At 41.3% G+C, this 21,829-nt stretch overlaps 1 protein-coding gene across 2 annotated transcripts in view; it reads right to left on the reverse strand.

Moving 5' to 3' along the window:
- The window catches only part of NALCN (sodium leak channel, non-selective), a 345,519-nt gene that overhangs the window by 269,280 nt on the left and 54,410 nt on the right, over positions 1–21,829 (reverse strand). For both annotated transcript variants that reach the window (XM_073348939.1, XM_073348928.1), the window contains exons 6-7: positions 18,571–18,710; positions 16,138–16,266 (exon numbers count right to left, since the gene is read on the reverse strand). In XM_073348939.1, coding sequence (XP_073205040.1) covers positions 16,138–16,266; positions 18,571–18,710 — 269 coding nt within the window. The remainder of the gene's footprint in view (positions 1–16,137; positions 16,267–18,570; positions 18,711–21,829) is intronic.

Consider the following 21,829-nt stretch of genomic DNA (forward strand, 5'->3'; position numbering starts at 1 on the left):
GTGGAAGTGAATTACTCTGTCCACTAAGGTCTAAAATGGATCTTCATTGCCTATTTCTCAGTCATGTACAACTTCGTAAGATAGAGACATCCTTTTCTTATGTTCATCATTTTGATAAACATTCACATTATACTGTAAGCCTTCTCTCTATCATTGTTAACTCAAAATTTGTTACTGTAATACATCTAAAATAAACAATTAGAATTCCTAATGTATATTTTTTTCCATTAGCATCTGTCACTGAATGTAAAAAAGTCATTGTTAATGCACCGTTGAAGGCTGTGATTTCATAACCGCAAATGTCAAGAAATCAAAGGTTAAGATTCCCATGGCAATGTTAGCCATGTAACCCTGTGCACACATAGAGGGGTTTATTACAGTCTGTTTAATATATGACCTAATAGATGCTAGGTGTGGCTCAAAGTACTAACTACAAAACTGCTCTTATTATTATGTGATAATAAGGTGTTTCCTTAATTTCATCCAGAATTCATCCAAAGAAAAGTATCTGCTTTCTGGCTGAATCCTTGTTAATAAAGAAAGACGGTAGGTTCCAAAGTTCGTTCATTAATATGTCTATTTATTCCATACATTTTCTTCTGATTATCTTTTCAAATGTGACTTTTTTCCATAATAAATTATCCAAATTTTATTGTACCAATACAATCAAGTCCATTTTCTCCAGTAGGCATCTTCTGTGCACATGACTTATTAAATAAGTGTGAAATTTAACACTTCCTTTTATACTGTAGTTTACATTTACTGGAACACTCAACAAAAATACCAGCAGGGCTCAGACTAATTGTAAGGATGCTGCTGCCGTGGTATAATCTGCAGATTTATCTTTTGATAAAAACTTTGCTTCTATCACCAAGGCTTCTTTTTATCATCTCCATAATAACCACCAAACTGTGACCCCTGTTCAACGAGAAGGGCCTGGAAATGTTAATGCTTTTGTCATTTCTAGAATTTATTACCGTAATTATTATAATTGGGTGGGATTTTCAGAGAGTGCTCAGTGTTGGGAAAACTCTATCACACTCTGCTGTCAGTGGGAGTTTGTAAGTTTTAATGGAGCACAGTTAGGATGACACTGATCTCTTTTGAAAATCCCACCCGTTGGGTCTTCAGGTTTGTGTTGGGTGAAAAATTGCATCCAATACAGAATGCTACTTCCACAGTCATTACAGGTTTCAGATTATTTAATATTTCAGTTGTCTTTAAATCTATTCATTGCTGCTAGTTAACATTTGGAAACACTTCAAAGAACGTTTGTGTAGGTACACATTACATTTCTAGATAAGGTTCTCTCTCTGATTTCTTATATTCCTATAATTCTCTAAGGTCAGAATTTGTTCCCTATGTATTAGTTTACATTAAATATTTTAGACATGCTTAGGACTGAAGCCTTTATGCCTGTGGTTTGAGAATCAGTTTCCTAAATATATTGCGAGAGCAGAATCTGTTTAATCTTTTAAATTAAAATCAAAGAAAGACTGTCCATATTTAATGTGCCTCATAATTGTATTCGGACAATAAAACTTCCTGAACGTTTTCTGCAAAAGGCTGTGTTTAAATGTATTGCTATTGTTACATTATATGATAGGATTGGACATTCCTCTTTTTGCAGACAGGGACTCAAGCATGCAGACCTCACAGTAACAGCAGGAGCTAGGACCCGGAGGTCAGCAACAGAGACAGATGCTGTCAAGAATCAAGCCAAGGTTCAGAGCCAACGTCAGAATCAGGAATTGAGCCAAGGGTCAGAGTTGGAGCCAATAGCTAAGGGTGAGGCATAGAAGCAGGGATCTGGAACAAGGGCAGGAACAGCACAGAAAGGCAGGAACAAAGAAGGTCTAACGTAGTAGCCAGCCAGGGATTCACATAATTGCTTAGACAACTTTCTGTGCCCCCTTCTGGCTTAAGTAATGATTCTCAGCCAATCAGAGAGGTTGGGTGTTTTCTGTAATTGTGAGCTTTGTAGGTGGTGTCTACAGTGAACTGTGGTCCACCAGCCCACATTCCCCACTGGTAGCAGAGAGTTGCCAGGTGGTGCCTGTGATTTGAGAACAGCCTGGTGACCTCTGGACCTGGGTTCACATCACCTCTCCCCTTTAGGGTGCCCTCTGGGTGTCAGTGGGCTGGGTTTTCCTGGTTGTCTTTTTGTGGAAGGTCTTTTACCAGGACAGGGGCATAGGAACGTTTTTTGTGGCATCCAGGAGAATTCTTCAGGACTGTAACCCTCACAATCAAATGCCAGAGTTTACCCAGTCTCATTCTTGCATCCAGGATCTCGAGGATGACTTATTCATCATGACCTTGAACATGTAGTGGCCGGGGCGGGGCAGGGGGAGGAGTTGGTAGCAATGAGGAAATGCTCTGTGTATGGAGCTTTAGAATATATGTGAAATGCTGGGTGGATTTAGAGAGAGTGGGGCAGGAGGAATTCAAAGGTAACTGGTTTGATTTGTCAGCAAATTAATAGGGTTGCAAGAACTTGTAATCGAGTTTAGGAGACAGCCTGTCTGTGTGCAGCTGTTTGGTTAAAAGCCACACCATCTGACCTACAGAAAAAGTGGGCCCTTCATGTCATTGACAGTCTGCACATTGCTTGTAACTTCTTTTGGCCACGTGGGTTTTCAGGTCATCTTTGATCCGATGGATCTGTTGCACCCAGACTAAGGCTGCTGGGCTGGGGGAAGTCATGGGTCATTCTGGGTAAAATAGAGAACCCATAGTTTGATAAAAAGGGATTCTGTCTTGTAAAGGCATGTTCCGCATTATTGTACATAAACTTGGTACAATTGTACTGGTAGTAGTACCACAGGTACAGTTCCAAATTTGGTTTGTCCTCTGTGCCTGACCGTTTGCCTGGGAATGACAGGCGAAGGAGACAAAGGAGCGAATGCTCAACAGCCAGAGGACTTCATGCCAGAATCCAGAGATACACTGTGACTGCAATCAGAGATGATGCACTCTGGAAGACTGTGGAAGTGGATAATTTTATCCAGGAAGAGCTGGGTGGTTCCCTGGGAGGGCATGCCAATACAGGGAATGAAATGTGCCATCTTAGTAAGGTGTCCACCAGGATCAGAATCATCATGAACCTACTGGACTTGGGTAAGTCTACTATGAAATCTAGGGCGATGACTGCCCAGGGATTAAATGGAGTCTTGAGAGTTTGGAAGAGGCTGAGGGGTTTGTCATGCAATGCCTTGGAGTGTCCACATGCATTACAAGAGGTAACATAGGTCTGCACTGTGGCTTGCATGTGAGGTCACCAAAACAGATAAGGAAATAGGCACTGGGTCTTGAATCTGCCAAAAAATCATGCTAAGGGTGAGCCGTGGCAAACTTGCAGGGCTATAATTCTTGGAGGTCCATGAGACGTGTATATGTGCCCTTTCACATAAGTTATCCCATCTTGGATGCTGTGGGAATGCCTAATTATGGCTTCCTGCTCGTCAGAAGGAATCTCCGGAGCTGAGGTTAATCACCTCAGGGCAACAAGGTATTGGCAGGGGGGTTGCCCAGGAAGTTATGAGGTTTAAGAATGTTGGAAGTTTTGGGGTTCAAGACCATCACACTGTACTGTTCTCCTTTCCTGGAAAGAATATTAGTTTTGCTATTTCTGGTCCCTGGAATGACAGGAGATTACGGGCATGTCTACACATACCGGTAGATCGGCACTGCTGCAATCAGTGTCGATTTACCGGGTCTCTCCCATCGATTTGTGTACTCCACTTCCCCGAGAAGCGTAAGGGAAGTCAACAAGCAACACTCTCCCATCAACACAGCGCAGTGTAGCCACTGCAGTAAGTGGATCTAACTACATCGACTTCAATAATGTTATTCACACAACCTCAGTTATGTGAAGTTAGATCAATTTACTGTGGTAGTGTAGACCCACCCTACAAAGTTGTAATGTGAAAAAAAACAGGACGCATTGATTTGCTGTGGGTTGAGGGCTTTGGCCTTATGCAAACAGTCTAAATTCGAATGGTCAGTGTACACTTGGATGGGGTACTAAGCCCCTTCCAGATAGCAGCACCACTCCTCAAAGGTGGTTTTGATCACCAGGCGTTCTTTATCCAGGATCTAATAGTTTTATTCTGTGGGAGTGACTTTCCTGGAGTAAGGGGCCATGCTCCTGGGAAAGTACTGCCCTGATCACTATGTTAGAAGTATGGCAGTGGAGGTAAATGTAAGTTTCAGTTGCTCAAAGGGATTGTTGGGTCCTGGGTAACCAGAGAAACTTAGGGCAATGCACTCTGATTACCTCAAGATACATTTCTAATAGAAATTCGCAAATCCAGGAAGCACTCTAGTTCTCAGATGTTCAGTGAAGCTGCCTACTCCAGGGCCGCTTTCACCTTACAACAGTCCATCTCAAGATCCTCAAGGGATAGGATGAACCCTAAGAATTTTTAAGGAGGCCTGACCAAAAATACACTTCTCCAGCTTCGCACAGAGGCCACATTGGCATAGCCAAGGACAGAACGGACATGCATGGGTCCAGGCCGCATTCAGGCCAATAAAATTATCCACTGCACCTGAGACAACAAGGGCCTGCTGCATAGAGACTGAAAGGAAACACTCTGGGACACATAGCTAAGCTGATACTTGCAAATGCATTTGACCGATAGCACTCAGCACTCATTCAGGATAGGACCATGGCTCAAAACTAAAAGGAACTGTGAAGGGACACGCCCCCTATGAGCTCAGAGCAGGCCCTCTGGGCCTATGCTGCACTAATGAGGGGTATCAGTACAGCCTGTTCACCCTAGAGGAGGAGGGGCTTATAAGCGGAAGCCTACCATAGGAAGGGGTGGTGACTGGTAAGAAGGCTGCTCCAAGCACAGACTGCAAGTAACAGAGGCAGGCCATCCAAGGAGGAGACAGCCATCAACCACACTGTTTCTGGAACTTCCCCAGCTGACAACTAAGTAACACACCCCAGGAAGAGAGGTGGGGATTAAACCCCTTGAAGGGGCAATAAATTTTCAGAGACTGAGCCCTATCTGGGGCTGTCTTGTGAGGCTGACCCCTGTTCCAGCTAAATTCTCCTCTCTAATAAGGGACAGGGAGAAAGAAGAACCGGCCCTCTGCCAGGGACCAATTACCCCAAAAAAACTGCCCTAAGTGCAGCCACTGGGAGAGTAGAGAAGGTAAATGAAAGCCAGTGGGACCTGGGAGGGGTCTAGGGAGTCCTGCCCCCTCCTACAGGAACATTTTGTCAAGGTGCTCAGGCCAGTCCCCTTTAACAGGCCTGGGCTGGCTTGTTTTCCTGGGTCTCTTTGGTTTGGGTTCCTCAAGGGGGAATCAGAGATCGCACAACACAGTTTGCCACAATAGAAGTACAGGTTAAAACATCACCCTCGCTCCCTTGACTTGTGGAGCGGGACCCAATAGTGGTGGGCGTGGCTCTAATGCCTCCCATCTTCATTCTTCCTGTCTTTCATTCAGCTGATTGTCTATCCGGATGACATGCCCAGATCCAGTGGACTCTCAACTCCAGCAAGCTCATTCTTGATCTCACCCAGCAGGCCCCACTGAAACTGGAACAGCCGGGCTGCCTTATTTCACTCTGTGTCCAATGTGAGATAGCAGAAATGTCCTGCATAAGAGGCAGCTGGGTTGGTTTGACATGATTTGTTCTTGACAAATCCATGCTGACTGTTACTTATCACCTTATTATCTTCTGGGTGTTTGCAAATGGATTGCTTAATTATTTGCTCCATTATCTTTCCGGGTATTGAAGTTAAACTAACTGGCCTGTAATTTCCTTATTCCCCTTGTCATAGATTGGCAGTATATTTTCCTTTTTCCAGTCCTCTGGAATCGCTCCCATCTTCCAGAATAAGAACTAACTAAATGATAGATCTCAAAAAAACAGTTGTCAATTGGAAATCATCCGGAACGGGAGTGTTTCATCAGGAATTAGTATTAGGCCTGATGCTATTCAACATTTTCATCAATGATCTGGATGTAAATATAAAATCACTGCTGATAAAATTTGTAGATGACACAAAGATTGACATAGTGGTAAATTAGTATGAGGACAGGGCAATTAACAGAGAGATCTGGATCTCTTAGTAAACTGGGCTCATTCAAACAAAACGCATTTTAATTAGATCTTTGCAAAACTCAGAATTCCCATTTTTCTGGAAACATCTATATGTTGAAATTTGCTTTCTTTATGAATTGGAATAACAGTATTTTTGAAATTTCTTGTGAAACAGAAATTGTGAAAAAAAATTCATTGCAGGAAAAATTTAAAAATTTTGTTTCAATTTTTTCATTTTAGTTTTTGAAGTATTTTACATTAATTCACGTCAGTAGTAGCAATGCATAGTATGACATGTCAGATCATGTCACAATATGACAACATAATCAAAATATTAATTTTTAAAAAATAATAATAATAAAGGGTAGATGCTACTTAACACACATTGAAACATCTTATTTTCTAAATTAAAGTGTTTGTGTCAAAATGAAACAGTTTGACACTTAGTGTCAATATAAAAAAGTAACTGAATATTTCAACTATTACGTCATAATATGACATAACCTGACATGGTGTATACATGCGGACTACTACTCCTAACAAGTTATGAAATAATGGAAGAATAACAGAAATAATATAAAAAGAAAAATCCCATAAAATGAATTCTGAAATTATAACGGTTTGAAACAAATTTTTTGAAACTTTACTGAAATGAAATGAAAAGAAAAACCATTTGAGGAAAATGTGAGGGTTGTTGGTGGGAAATTTCTTTTTTTCCAGAGGAGCATTTTCCAACAGAAAACTATTTCAGCAAAAGTTTTCTGATCAGCACTAGTTTTAATACAGTTGAATGAAAAATTATATATCTAGGAACAAAAAGTGCGGCCCATTCCTACAGAATGGGCTATTATATCCTGGAAAGCAGTGACTCTAAAGAAAGATTTAGGGATCATAGCGGACACAGTGACCATGAGCTCCCAGTGAGAACCTGTGGCAGAAAGGGCTAATGTGAGCCTTGGATATACAAACAGAAGAGTAGTGAGGAGAAGTAGGAAAGTGATTTTACCTCTGTATATGGCAATGATGAGACTGATACTAGAAAACTGCATATAGTTCTGGTGTCCACAGTCTTTAAAAGGATGTTAAAAATTGGAGAAGAGGTACAGAAAAAAAAAGCTACATACATTATTCAAGGGCTGGAGAAAATACCTTACAGTGAGATATTTAAAGAATTCTATACGTTTAACTTATCATAAAAGAAGATTGAGAGGCGACTTCATTACATTGCATAAGTATCTTCACAAGGAGAAAATACCAGGACCCTGTAAACTACCAGAGAAAGGCATAATAAGAACCAATAGCTGGAAGCTGAAGTCAAACAAATTCAAATTAGACACTCATTGTTAATAGTGAGAGTGATTAACCACTGCAACAAACTCCCTTGGGACGTGGTGGATTTTCCATCTCTTGCTAGCTTCAAATCAAGACTAGATGCTTTTATGGAAGATATGCCTTAGCCAAAAACAAGTTATGCTTTATTTAAACCCAAGTTATAGGGTTCAATGCGGGGGTATCTGAGTGAAATTTAATGACCTGTGATATACAGGAGCTCAGACTAGACAATCAAATGGTCCCTTGGGGGCTTAAACTCTATGAATATATGAATTCTGTAGTATTTTTCTACTATCTATATATATTTCTTTCAGTATCTTAGTCCATAGATTTCTATATCTCATTCAGTTCAGAAGTGTTATTACTAACTTATACCTAAGGTTACGATTTTGTCATGGATATTTTTAATAAAGGTCATGGACTGGTCACGGGCAATTAACAAAAAATCACGGAAGCCGGGACCTGTCCCTGACTTTTATTAAAAACATCCCAGACAAAATGGGAAGGGAGGAGGATCCAGCACCTTGCCCCCACTCCCCGCAGTGGCTGGGAGCTGCAGGGCCCCCACTCCCCGCAGTGGCTGGGAGGGGTCCCCCTGCCGCCCTGCAGGACTGGGAGCTGCGGGGGTGGTGGGGTCCCGCACCACTCACAGTGGCAGGGGAGCTGCGGGGGCCCCTGTCACACTGAACAGCTCCGGGGTCCCTCTGCTGCCGTTGGCTGAGCGCTGCGGGGGGGCTCCCTCCCACCTGCTGAGCAACTCTGGGGCCCCTCTGCTGCCTATGGCAGTGGCTGGGAGCTGCAGGGAGTGGCTCCCCACATGTGACTGCTGAGCAGTTCCGGGGTCCCTCTGCCACCATCAGCAGCTGCCGGGAGCTGCGAGGGGCTCTGGCTTCTTGCATCAGCTGAGCAGTTGCAGGGGGACCTCTGCCAGCGGTGGCGGCTCGGAAGCTGCCCCCCACCTCCCCGCACACACACACATCCGTGGCCGCTGAGCAGCTCCGGGGTCCCTCTGCCGCTGCCACCGGCAGCTTAGAGCTGTGGGGGGCCCTTGGCTGGAGTCCCGCCTGCCAGCGGCAGCAGCTGGGCAGCTCAGGGGTCACCGCTGCAGGAAGGTTCCCTGCCACCCACAGAGGTTGGGCTGCTGCGGGGCCCCCAATGTCACTGAGGTCACTGGAAGTCACGGATTTTGTGACTTCCACAACATAATCTTAGCCTTACTTATTCCCAAGGTTTCAATGTCTATTTTTTTTCTGAAGTTCTGTATTTGAAACACCAAAGTCTTAAAATTTTGGCCGTTATACACATAATTTGGAGTTTCATTTGCTTTAATTCTTATTTTGCAAATTTTTCTGCAAGAAGCACATCTATAAAGCAACATTTCTTTCCTGACATCTTGACAGAGGCTGACATGTGGGTTCAAACAGTGAGGGCAGGTTATTGTTTGTTTCTATATTTACCTGTGTTGATGGTGCCAATGAATTGTTTGATGAGGCGATAAATGTAGACCTAAGTACATACTGAACTACACTGAAGTATCTTCAGCTTGGTCTCTCTTATAGCTTACTCGTCACCTAGATACCTTTTCAGTTTTATCACCTGCAGGAATATAAAATAAAATGGCTGCAGCACTAGAAAATTATTATATAGATGTTTTGGGCTTTGTAAAACCTATGATATAACTGTCTAAATTATCTCAGGATGCTTATGGATATTTGATGCTTTTGACATTCCACTGGTTTAGAGCTAGAGAAAAACAGATTAATATTTTTGTCTGATTATCCCTCATAACACAGTGACTGGACTGAACATACACACATATTAATGAATAAGAAGAACAATCTTCCCTATGAATAGATAGCTAAAGTATGACTAGCCCAGCACAACAATTACATTATCAGGAAACTCTATCAGATGGTGACACAAAGGCATCTGCAAGAGGTACAAGCCAATCCAAGGCCCATTTTATTCATATTCCCAAAGTAATGTGACTCAATGGGGTTCACATTATATTGATACTCAGCTTGTATTAGTCTGTACAGTTCTACTGACATCAACTGAGCTTTGATGATTACAGTAGGAGAGGATCTGGGTACTCAGAGTACCTAATTTACTTTCTATAACAAAAACATATCTTAATAGTCTTTATAACTACAGTAAAGATACAAATGGAAATGGCCAAAATATTGTGAGGCTAAAAATGCATCCACTTTGACTCTGAAAGATATCTCCACATGTTCTGTATTTAAAACTTGGACTTTTCTCTAGCAGCATAGAAATGATAGAATATAAATTCATCATTCATTAAAATTAATATTGTATATCAGACTTGCTTAGGTGCCAAACAAATCTAGGGAATAAAGATGAACAAAATATACTGTATTTTTGCAGGGATCCAGTTTATATTTGAAAAATACAATGCATTTTTAAATGAAAGGAAAACATGACCCGTTATAGAGACTTTTGAATGAATCCCAAAGACAACATTAAAGCAGTGTAAGTTGTTCAGCAAGTACCAATATATTCATCTGCTCTTTGAAATAATTCTTGCAGTGTGGATTTTTCTTAGCTTTCTCTTTGATTTTTCTCTCTTTTTTAGAAATCCACATAGTTACTGTTATTTATTTTCCTGCCACTGACATAAGACAATGTCTGAGATTTTTTTAATGTTGTTATTAACCATGTTTATTTCCTCCATTACAGGCTGTAGTAAGTTTTCAGATATGCCTGCTAATGATGCTGAGTCCTAACATTTTGAGAAGTTATCCACAAACTGCTTTCCTCCCTTGGCATCCTGCTGTTAATTGATTTATCTTGTTAGATTGACCTCACACTTGGTAAAGCAATCCCCATCCTTTCATGTATTTATACCTGCTCCTGTATTGTCACTCCATGCATCTGCTGAAGTGGGTTCTAGCCCACGAAAGCTTATGCCCAAATAAATTTGTTAGTCTCTAAGGTGCCACAAGGACTCCTCGTTGTTTTTGCTGATACAGACTAACACGGCTGCTACTCTGAAACCTAGATGACTAAGTAACCGGTGGATCTTGATAATAATCAGTAATCATTCTTACTTTAAACAAGGAATTTTGCAAGGGAGAGTGTTAATTTAATTATTATAATGAGAAGCAGGGTGAATAAAAGTCAATTACTTGAAAACAAGTTTTTAAATTATTTTATTTAATTCAGATTTTTTAATTTAAATTAAATATATTTTTTCTCTTAAAAATAAATCTATTTACAATTAAATCTGAAATTATGACCTATCTTTAGCCCTACAATCTAGTAAAATCAATTAAGTTAAATTTAAAAAATATTAAGCAGTAGACATTTGCTGCCAAAGTTTAAACAAAATCAAACCACTTTGAACTGGTGACAGCCACTGGTAAATCAGCTGGGACCAAAGTTTATTGAAGTGCTAAACCAGCTTTTGACAACAGTAGCCTCTTCTGCAGATGCAGTGAGAATATTCTCTTCATTTCAGTTTATTCAGCTACTTCAGTTCAATGATTAGTTCATTCAAAACTAAGAAAGCAACTGGGAACTGAAAAAAAGCAGGAATGCTTGTTTTCCTCTTTCAATCTACCAGCAGAAAAACTAAGTGTGAAAGGATGAGATAGTTCTAAAATTTTGAAGGGCATGGTGACCAGAAACAATCAGTTCAATTCACTAACTACAGAATTTCCTTCAAGAAATCAGTTAGTTTTAAATGCAAAACAGGTTTTGATTTAAAAAAAAAAGTTTTATGTATCCAGCACATTTAAAATAGTTTTGTGTAACTCATAAAAATTTGGATTCCATTATCCATCTAAATAGAGTTTGATACAAAACATGAGTGAAAAATTAATCATCTAGAAAATAAGAAATGCATCATTCACCATTTTCTAAACTAAAATAATAAAAATGTAAAAATAAAAAATCTTTAAAAATGTAAATTAAACTATAATTGCTAAGATAAAGTGGTATAATTTCTCCTCTTGGTGAGCAAAGAAAAGTACTAGCATGAAAGCTACATTTAATTGCAAATCAACATATTTTAATGGTTACCAACCAATGACAATCAACCTCTTTTTAGGAAAATTGAAAGTACAAATGCAAAACAAGATTTAAAATTGATTATTTAAATCAAGGTTTGCTTCTTGCTGATTCAAACTCATGATTTACATCACTTCGATTTAAAATCAATCCACCCTGATGAAAAGGGAGTTGTTAGAGCAACAGAAACAGTTTGACTCTTTCCTCCTACCAGTCCATATAGGATACTCCTGAGGGAATTCTGTGCCACTGCACATGTGCAGAATTCATGTCCCCTGCAGATTTCTTTGCTTCCCACTGCATAGGCGCTGACTTCTTCTGGCGCTGGTGGGTGCTCGACCCCCACCAGCCCCGCCCTGACTCCACCCCTGCCCCGCCCCCTCCTGCCCCCATTCCAGCGCCTTCCCCAAAGTTCCCACTCCAACTCTACCCCCTCACTGCCCCATTCAACTCCTTCCCCAAATCCCCACCCTGGCCACGCCTCTTCCCCGCCTCCTCACTTGAGCGCGCCATGTTCCTGTTCCTCCCCCCTCCCTCCCAGAGTTTGCTACAGCTGTTTGGCAGCAGCAAGCGCTGGGAGGGAGGGAGTAGTGGAGACACAGCACTCAGGGGAAAAGATGGAGGCGGAGGAGGAGGTGACACAGGGGGGTGGGGTAGGGAGCTTAGCTACCGGTGGGTGCAGAGCACCCATTAATTTTTCCCCATGGGTGCTCCAGCCCAGGAGCACCCACGGAGTCGGTGTCTATGCTTCCCAGCAGCGAAGGCACATTGTTTTGGGTGCCCCAAGCAGCCAGAAGAGAAGTAAATCACTGCAGGGCAGGCAGGGCTGGGGATGCCCTGCTGGGTGATCTCCTACCATCGTGCAGCCAGTGGCCTGTGGCAAAGTCCGGAGGTGACCTGAACAATGTATCAGATTCGGGTCATGGGCAGCCTGTGGGCATAGACTGAGCTGTTCAGTATCAGGGATGAAGGTCAGAGACAAATCCAGGGCCAGGCCAGGTCAAAACTGCAAAGTCAAAGTCTGTCACCAAATTGAAAGTGTGAGGCGAGTATCAGGGTTGGCCCAAGCCAAGGTCAGCAATGGTCTTAAACTGAAGACAATACACCAGGGATCAGGGTAGGGAGTTGAGCATAGATCAAGAGCTGAGAATGTGTGATTGAGAAGCTGTGAGACAGGAAGTGCAGAGGTCTGCATTGCTCAGACAACTCCCAGAAATGGCTTCCCAGTTTGTATGGGGAGTGCCAGCCAATCAGGAAATCAGAGAGGGCTAACGCTCATGTCCCTTGGGGTGGGACTTCCTGCATGGCTTAGCATTTCAGTACCTATTAGTAGCAACCTGCCTGGGACTCTGGTGGTAACAAGGAAGCTGCACCTCCCTTGAATCCTTGAGACACTAGTTCTATCACTCTTCTGGTGGTTAAAAACTTTCCCAACAAGAAAGGAAATGGGTACAAAAGATAGAGCAATCAGCTAAAGAAGTGCCACAGTAAGGAAGTCCACTGAACAAAACATTAGTGGGAAGAGAGCTGTAACAGTGTGATAAATCATGAGGGAAAAGCTGCAACAGCAGAGATGCAGTCAGATAAGTGATCATCACAAGAGAATGTGAGTGAGAAAATTGCCTAGGAAGAAAAGAGTGTTTGCTGTAAGCAAAGAAGCCTGGCAGCTAAAAAGGAGACGAGTTAAGAGAGGAAACCAAAAAGAAGTATCATCCAACAGAAAAACTTTTCAGCCTTTGGGAAGAAGGTCAGATTATGCTGATCTCACAGATGGAGGGAATAGCTCAGACTTTACGTAGTGCACTGAAGTATTTCTATTTGCCAGAGTTGACATTACAAAATAATTGAGGCGGTGGACAGGATGGAAGTGATGGAGTGTGGGTGTCAGGGATGCTAGAGAGGAAGAAGAGGTTGCAGTAGTCAAAATGGGTGCTGATCAGCACCTGAACAAACTTTAACCATCTGGATAGAAAGGAACAATTGGATTTTAGAAATGTTTTGGGGAAGTAGCAGCAATATTTTGACATCACCCCGCTCCTTCTTGATCAAATAATATTCCTGTAGCTACTACAGCAAGTGCTTACTTGGAAAACAAGTATTTACACAGTATTTTGTATTAGCAGCTGTCCAGAATGTGGTAAATGTTTTGTCCTTTTTGAAAAAGAATTAATAGAATTATTTACTTTTCATTTCATTTCCCCCCTCACGTGTTTCTTTCTGAACCCCCACCTCTTGCCACACACCCAGTCTTCCTTTCTTCCTGCCTCCCTAGATGTAATTCCCATATGAATGTTCCTTTTCAGGGTGGCAGCTCCAATCCCTCTGGTAGCTCTGATTCGTGAGGGAGGATCTTGCTTCCCATCCCTCCTAACAGAGGTAACTAGACAGGGTCTTTCGTGTTTCCAGCTACTTTTACCAGACTCCAGGCTGCTCTTCACACTGAAGAGCATGAAAGCATTTAAAAGAAATCAAAATCAAGGATAAACCAATATCATGTCACTTACCACCTATTGCAGACTCCCACAAAATGATCTACAGAGCCCTACATGGAACTCACCTTGGAAATCTCTGTGCTAAATAAGCCCTTTCCTTCCTTTGTGTTGACATTTTTTCAGATATTTCTAGACTTATTTCCATCAGCCATCCTTTGGCACAACTTATCCAAGTTATCATAGATAGGGCTGTTAGGTTAGCGTCACCTATTATTAAGATTACCCAATGCTTCTCACATTAAGACCCTGTTTTCAGTAGCTTATAACGTTGCCAAAAACTTTAAATGTCTGGTCTCAAATTTTCCATGGTGGTTGTCAGCCCCAGACTGAATTTTTACAGAAAATTTCAGTCTAAATATTTCAGTCATTTCTGAGAATGAAGCTAGGTAAAATATTTTGCCCATGTTATAAATTTCCGGAATCTTTTCTTTGAGAAGCTCTAGCACAGGGGTTCTCAAACTGGTGGTTGAGGGGTCGCGAAGTTATTACATGGGGGGTCGCGAGCTGTCAGCCTCCACCCCAAACCCCGCTTTGCCTCCAGCATTTACAATGGTATAATGGTTTAAATATATAAAAAAGTGTTTTTAATTTATTAGGGGGGTCACACTCAAGAGGCTTGCTGTGTGAAAGGGGTCACCAGTACAAAAGTTTGAGAACCACTGCTCTAGCATATCCATGCTATTGAACAGGGATTTTAAATTTGGCACGGTGGTCATCCTGGTGTCAAGCAAGCATCTTTTGTCATCCCTGTTAATCTTTACAAACTTTAGTCAAGTCATAAGCCTTTGAAAAACAGCAATTTGCACATGTTCAGTAGACATTTGCTAGGGCTTAGCAGCTAAATACCCTGAAGATTCCATCAAAACTAAGCATGCTCCAGCTTGGGGCTCATGATGGCTTTCCCTATTGTTGCAGCTCTGTGCTGGGTCCAGGCACTTGAACTGAGAACTTGGAGACCTGTCTCTCCTGTACTGTCAATAACCCCCCAGCCAGACCCAAGCAGCATGTAGGGAGAAGTTGCCTGATTTGAATGCATTATGATAAAGTCTTTACATTGTCTTTACATGATCACATACTTTCTACACAGGATACCTGCCTCATTAAGTGTACAGGATGGAGCTCCTCTGGGGAAGAAACAGGGTTGTGTACCGAAAAGAATGTTTTCTGTGGGAACCCTGCTCCATTTGTTGCAGAATTTGGAAGGTGTGTAGTGAATGAGGCAGGGGACTGCAGGAACAGAAAGGAGGATCTCACAGTTAAGGCAGCTGCATGCTGCCCTCAATAATGGGATTCTATCCCAGCCTCTGCCACTGGTAACTGTGTGTTCCTCATTTTCTAGGTGCCTCCCTTGAAACTCTGGGGTCTGATCTGCAGAAATGTGGAGCATTCATAGAGGCAACTGAAGTTATTAGGAGCTGGGATTGTAACATATACAGTGCGATATAATGCTAAGTAATCTGAACAATCAGATCGTAGGTATCTCATATTGGGCACCCAAAATTAGTGGACATTTTTTACCTTAGCCTCTCTGTGCCTAAGTTCCCCATCTATACCATGGAGTTCTTACCCTAGGTTCATCTCACAGAGGTGTTGTAAAAGACAATTAATCAGTGGTGTGAAACACTTAAATACTCTAGTGACTAGTGCTATAAAAAAGAAGAGGAAATTAATAATTCTCTCTTCAGAGCAGGGTTTGAATAGTGTGCAGTACATTAGGCATGAGATTCACACACTGAACACAAATTATTGCACAGCTGCTCATTAAGTGAGCCCCATCCATCTGTGCACTGAATGAAGGATGAGAACAGTAGAAAAAATAGTACAAGATCATGTAATTGAAGACTGTCATAACGCATAAACACCAAGGAGCCAAATTAAGGTTGCACAGACAAGGACCTGATTGCAAGGACTTGATCTAGGCCACAATTCAGCAACAATGGCTGCAGGGCTCCTCCTGCTTCAATGTGTGTCTGGCTGGCTGGCTGTCTCTCTCTCTCTCACACACACTTTCATGGAGACTGCAGCCTATAGCCATAGCAATGACTCTAACAAATTTTTTTTCAGATGTATCTGGCTACACCGTTTTGTGATAACTGATGGCTTTGGCCTACTTTTAACATAATATGTCCAATCTACACTCATTAACATTACTAGAAATTTCCCATATACATTGAGAGAATACACCCCAAAATGCCCATCTATAGATGAACTTACCCTGGCTGCGTGTCATTTGTTACGCAATGATAGGTAAAAGTTCCAAACATCTGAACTCCTAGAATTCCGTACAGAAGCAGAAAGAATAGAAGGAAAATTGAAACACTCCAAATCTGCTCTCCAGAACGCCTGGTAAGAAGATAAATATTACATTACATATTAATAAATAAAAATTAACCACCAGAAAAATTTATTTAGTATTTGTATTACAGCAGCACCTTGATGCCCTCGTAATGGACCCATTGTGCTAGGTATTGTTCAAACACACAACCAAAATATGGTCCCTACCCCAAAAATCTTATAATCTAAGTACACACTATAAGACTGGCCATACTCGGTCAGACCAATGGTCGATGTAGCTCAGGATCCTGTCTTCTGAGAGAGGCCTGTGCCAGGTGCTTCAAAGAGAATGAATGGAACAGGGCAATTATCGACAAGAGGCAAGAGATACAGACAGGCAGACAAGTACAAGAAAACAATGAAACAATACACCATTTTATACCACATGGCTTCTACCCACAAAGACATGGCAAAAACAGCTGACATTTCAAAAATAAATGAAAAAAAACCCACCTGTTAGAAAGACCTATTTCTTTATCCTGAAATATGGCATTCCTTCCCTAAAATTATGTTGTGCTACAATGCAGACCAAGCGATATTTAGTGCTGTAAAAGTGAGCTTTAAAATAGGTTATCAAATTCAATATTTGGACTAGAAATGGCAGCCAAGATTTTTCCAAAAAGGGGTGCTTGAAGTTAGGCTTCAATCAATACTGGCACCTACATAATAGCTTAATTTTGAAAGTGCTGAGCTTCTAGCAGATTCCAATTGCTCCTATCCTACATTTTTAACTTATCATTTTCCCCCTCTCCCTCTGAGATCTGTGAATTTGGATACTTAGGACCAGATCCTCAGCTGGAATAAATCCAAAGTGCAAGAGGACCCCATGAGAAGCTGATCCATGGTAACTAAAGCAACCAGGCCATGCAGGAGAAGAGATTAGTTTTTTTAAAAAAAGACATAAAATGGATAAAAAACTCTCATATTTTTCTGACTGGGTTTTTCTGAAAAATCTGATAAATACAGAATACATGATAGTGTAGCAAAATTAATCCCCAAAGGGGGCCAATAAACTCCTCATTCTACACCACCCCATTAATCATTTTGTATAATGCAGCTTGACTCTGTCTGTAAAGGTAGGATGGCTTATCGCCAGGAGTCCAAATGTAAATGAAGAGAGATATAATTAACTCTCAATATGATCTCAATTATCGTTTCATAAATAATGTCATGATTTTAAGGTTGATAATCCAGGACCTTCCTGGTTTAGATAAAAGATGTATGTATCCTACTTAAAAACTGGAAATCTCCTCTTCTCCAAGGGATTCAGCTCCCATTTTTAATCTTTATTGGACTTGAAACACCAGGCCTTAACACCTCCTATTGGCCCAGGACTAAATTTAATCCATACTGGGCCTCAGCACAGTGTAGTTTCTGAGAGTGTGGGGCGGAGAAGACAACTCTGAAAAAAAAGACTAAATATTTTTGTGTCGAGCTGAGCATTTTTTGGTGTGGATAAACTGTTGGATGTTTGAAGCTGATGGGTGGTTTCAATGTCAGAAGCAATCCCAAAGGATCTGGGTGAGTGCAGAGTGGGCAGAGTGCAGATGAAGTGGTTAAACATACTTGATAAATGCTATTTATCACATAGCTCTACAACAGGGACCGGCAACCTTTGGCATGCAGCCCGTCAGGGAAATCTGCTGACAGGCCAGGACAGTTTGTTTATCTGCAGTGTCCGCAGGTTCGGCCGATCGCAACTCCCACTGGCTGCAGTTTGCCATTCCAGGCCAATGGGGGCTGCAGGAAGCAGCGGCCAGCACATCCCTTGGCCCGCACCGCTTCCTGCAGCCCCCACTGGCCTGGAACAGTGAACCACGGCCAGTGGGAGCCGCGATTGGCTGAACCTGCAGACGCTGCAGGTAAATAAACCGGCCCGCCAGCGGATTTCCTGATGGGCCGCGTGCCAAAGGTTGCCGATCCCTGCTCTACAATGTATCAGCTGGCTATTACCATCACGTGCTATGCGTGATATTTATTACAGTTTAGTGTGTATGTGTGTCTTATTGTTTTAAAAAAGATATATGTAATAGGAGCACCCACACTTATCTCTAGATGCTCCTTCCAATATGTAAAGGTCAATGGAGCAGATCAAAAATTCTCACAAAAAATGTTATCTGTTTTCTGTCTCTCTTATACTGGCAGTTGATATTTTTCAAAAATGCACAATTCTGACAATTTTTTTTGTCCAGGTTTAAATCTTACAATCAGATTTTATATTCGGTTCTTTAATCCTCCACCCAGCTGCTTATACAATCATGTTAAAGAACATTTTAATTTTAATTTATGTTTACAGATAAATTATTCACTTACTTTAAAATATTTGTTATCCTGGTTCTTGGAAGCTCAAAGCGAAAATATATCCGGAATGCTCGAATCATAATAAGAGGCCTTGGAATCCGCAGCATGCCCCAGGGTGACATCTGATCAACTATCTCAGCGATTTCAAACACCTATGATCAAAAGAGGAGGGATGTTTCTACTATTCCTGCACAGTCCACAGCAGAACTAAAATTCATTTGCAAATTTAACACCATTAATCTGGGCTCGAATAGAGACTGGGAGTGGCTGGCTCATTACAAAAGCAGCTTTGCCTCTCCTGGAATTGACAGCTCCTCATCTATTATTGGGAGTGGACTACATCCACCCTGATGGAATTGGCCACGTCAACACTGGTTCTCCACTTGTGAGATAACTCCCTTCTCTTCAAGTGTCAGTATATTTATGTCTGCATCTGTAATTTTCACTCCATGCATCTGAAGAAGTGGTGTTTTACCCACAAAAGCTTATGCCTAAATAAATCTGTTAGTCTTTAAGGTGCTACCAGACTCCTTGTTGTTTTTATCAGTACTCTTGTAACAACGTTTGTATTTGTGGATTCACATTTATGAAGGCAGCAAAACTATTTTCATGATAACATTTTTCACTTTCAATGTCCCTTTTGGATTGAAATTTTCCTTTTTAAACTTTTCTTTTTTAAAAAAAGAAAGTTTAAGAAAAATCCTCTCAGCCATTTTTGAATTATCTTAATGAGAAATAAAAATATATTCCACCCATGTTCCTAATCCTTCTAACTCAAACAACTCAAAAAACTTCCAGCGGTATATGCAAGAAGTCTTGAAGAGGGATCTCTCGATCTCTCTCTCTCCCTGTTCTTTGCTAAGAATGAAAAGTTTTCTTTTCCAGTTAATGAAATTAACATCTGAAAATGTTGCAAAGACCATGAATAGATTTTCACTGTTACAAAAATGCACACACATAGCCAGCTAATCACACTGTGTTGTGGGATATCTTGCAGACAACAGATTACTTCAGGGAATTTGGAAGCATTCTGAAGAAAAATATCCAAGCCATCTTCTGTGAGATTCTTCCTGTCCCGCAAGCAAAGGAAGACAGAAAGCGGAAGATTCTGGAAGTCAATCACTGGCTCAGTAAGTGGCGCAGGGTGAAGGGTTTTGCTTTCATGGAACATTGATCCACCTTCTTGGGGGTGAGGAGACTGTATAGTATACCTAATGTTCCATGTTTTCTGTTTTTACCTATTTTCACTGTTAAATTACCAGGTTTTTTTATTAAAGGAGTTCAGGTTTTTACTAATTCACACCCGTTTATCAATCCACTCAATATTTTTTGGGATACTTATTTTTGTTAAACACTAATGCAGTCCAGGATTGTTGTGTCCTGCAGCTCTGAGACTAAAGCAGTTCCGCAGTGTAAAACACAGAATACACACACGGTGGAGACTGGAAAAATCAAAAAACATTAATATCACACTACGATTGGCTCACAGGGAGATGCTACCCACCTATTTCTTTGCATCCATTTAGTGTGGCACTGAATTTAAACAATCAATCCTCAACAGATAAAGATAAAGTAAAAAGGTAAACATGAGACAAGAACACAAATGTATGCCTGACTACCAACAAGAAAACCAGTGCTTTGCAATGTTCAAGAAAAATAAAGATCAGAGTGAAGAGGATGCATTGTGTTGCATGTACTGCAGCACTGAGGTCAGTACTCATGCCAACAGAATAAAGGAGCACGTTGAAAGCAAGTGACACAAGCAGCTTAAAGAAGAAAGTGAGCTTCAGGATAGTCAATATCAGGAGCTTTCACCACGGCTTTAATGAAAGAGAGGTCAGAGCATGATTGTGTCAATGAATTTGTGTGCGCTCTTTGTTTCGCAGGACAACTGCTGTTAATTGCAGAAGGGCCTATTGGTGACTTTGTACGACAATACTGTCCAGCAGCAAAAACCCTCCCTAATGCAGATAACCTCACTCGTTAAGTATTTGAAAGAAAATGACAATGCTTTAGTATCTAAACTGATGGAAATGTGGTATCTAGTTTGATTTTTTACAAGTCTCTTGATGCTTTGGACTGTCCAATTCTTGGCCTTTTCTTTTCGTTTTTTATTTCAAAGCAAATAAACCTGCATTGTTTTGTGCTGATGTGACATTCATACCCTCTGCTGACACACATTTTGTTGATGCAGCAATAACTGACATGTTTGAGATGTACCAACTAACTTGGGAAAACATGGCCACAACTAACACAGATTTTGCTTCCTAGATGGCTAAGTTTGCACGGGAGATAAAAATCAGAAACCAGAGCTCCTATGTATTACCTATCCTGCTCGTTTGATTAAGATTGCACTACCAGCAGCTACTGCTATGGAAGAAATGAAAGATGTAAAATCTTGCATCACTGGATTCGGGGCCATTTTCAAGTATATGAACAAGTTGAAGGCTTTGTTTTATATAGTGTGAGACGAGTGCAGAGCCAACTGCCAATTAGCTACCCCTGTTGTGCAACCTCAGTGCATGAGCTTGTACTTCACTGCCTGTCATGTAAATAATGTGAGGACTGTTCTAATGCATCTCCTAGATCATCCTGAGTTTGTTGGTTCTAAAGAAGAAACTCTGAAGAGACTGGCAAATAACAAAAATGACGGCCAGATTCTGCACACCTAGGTAATGTTCATTGTTGAAATTTGGAATCACTGTGTGTTTTCTCCAACTACTGCCAACACGTTTGCCAATACACATTTACCTGCTCCTGACAACCAAAATTTCAGGCGAATTGAGCACTAAAACTGCAGGAGAAACAAACGGCGAGAAAACCCAGCTGTTTCAGAAATCCTTCCAATTCCAGATCAGGAGAAAACCAAAAAAGCATTCAAAACCTTCAGCACTCAGCTAGAAATGGGAGAAGAGCATGGCCTGCAATCTGAACCCCAAAGTGTTTGGTGCTGAAGATTCTTTTTGGAATGTCATCCAGGAGTTGCACCCCTTCCTCGAAGTGAATTTTGTAGCAGACTATGACCATTAAGCCAGAATGTTTCAACCATTTGCCACTAAAGATTACATTTCAAACCTGAAAAGGGAATTTACTACTTACATGAACATGCCTAACCATGACAATGTGAAACTAGATGTGCTGGCTTTTTGGACCAGTTATCGAGACACATTTCACAACTTCAGCAAAGTGACACGGCAAGCTTTGAGTCTACCTGCTGGATCTATTGATGCAGAGAATTTATTTTCGAAGTCGGACTACCTCCAGTATAGCA

The sequence above is a fragment of the Lepidochelys kempii genome, chromosome 1 (assembly GCF_965140265.1).
Source record: "Lepidochelys kempii isolate rLepKem1 chromosome 1, rLepKem1.hap2, whole genome shotgun sequence".
In the NCBI taxonomy this organism is placed as follows: domain Eukaryota; kingdom Metazoa; phylum Chordata; order Testudines; family Cheloniidae; genus Lepidochelys; species Lepidochelys kempii.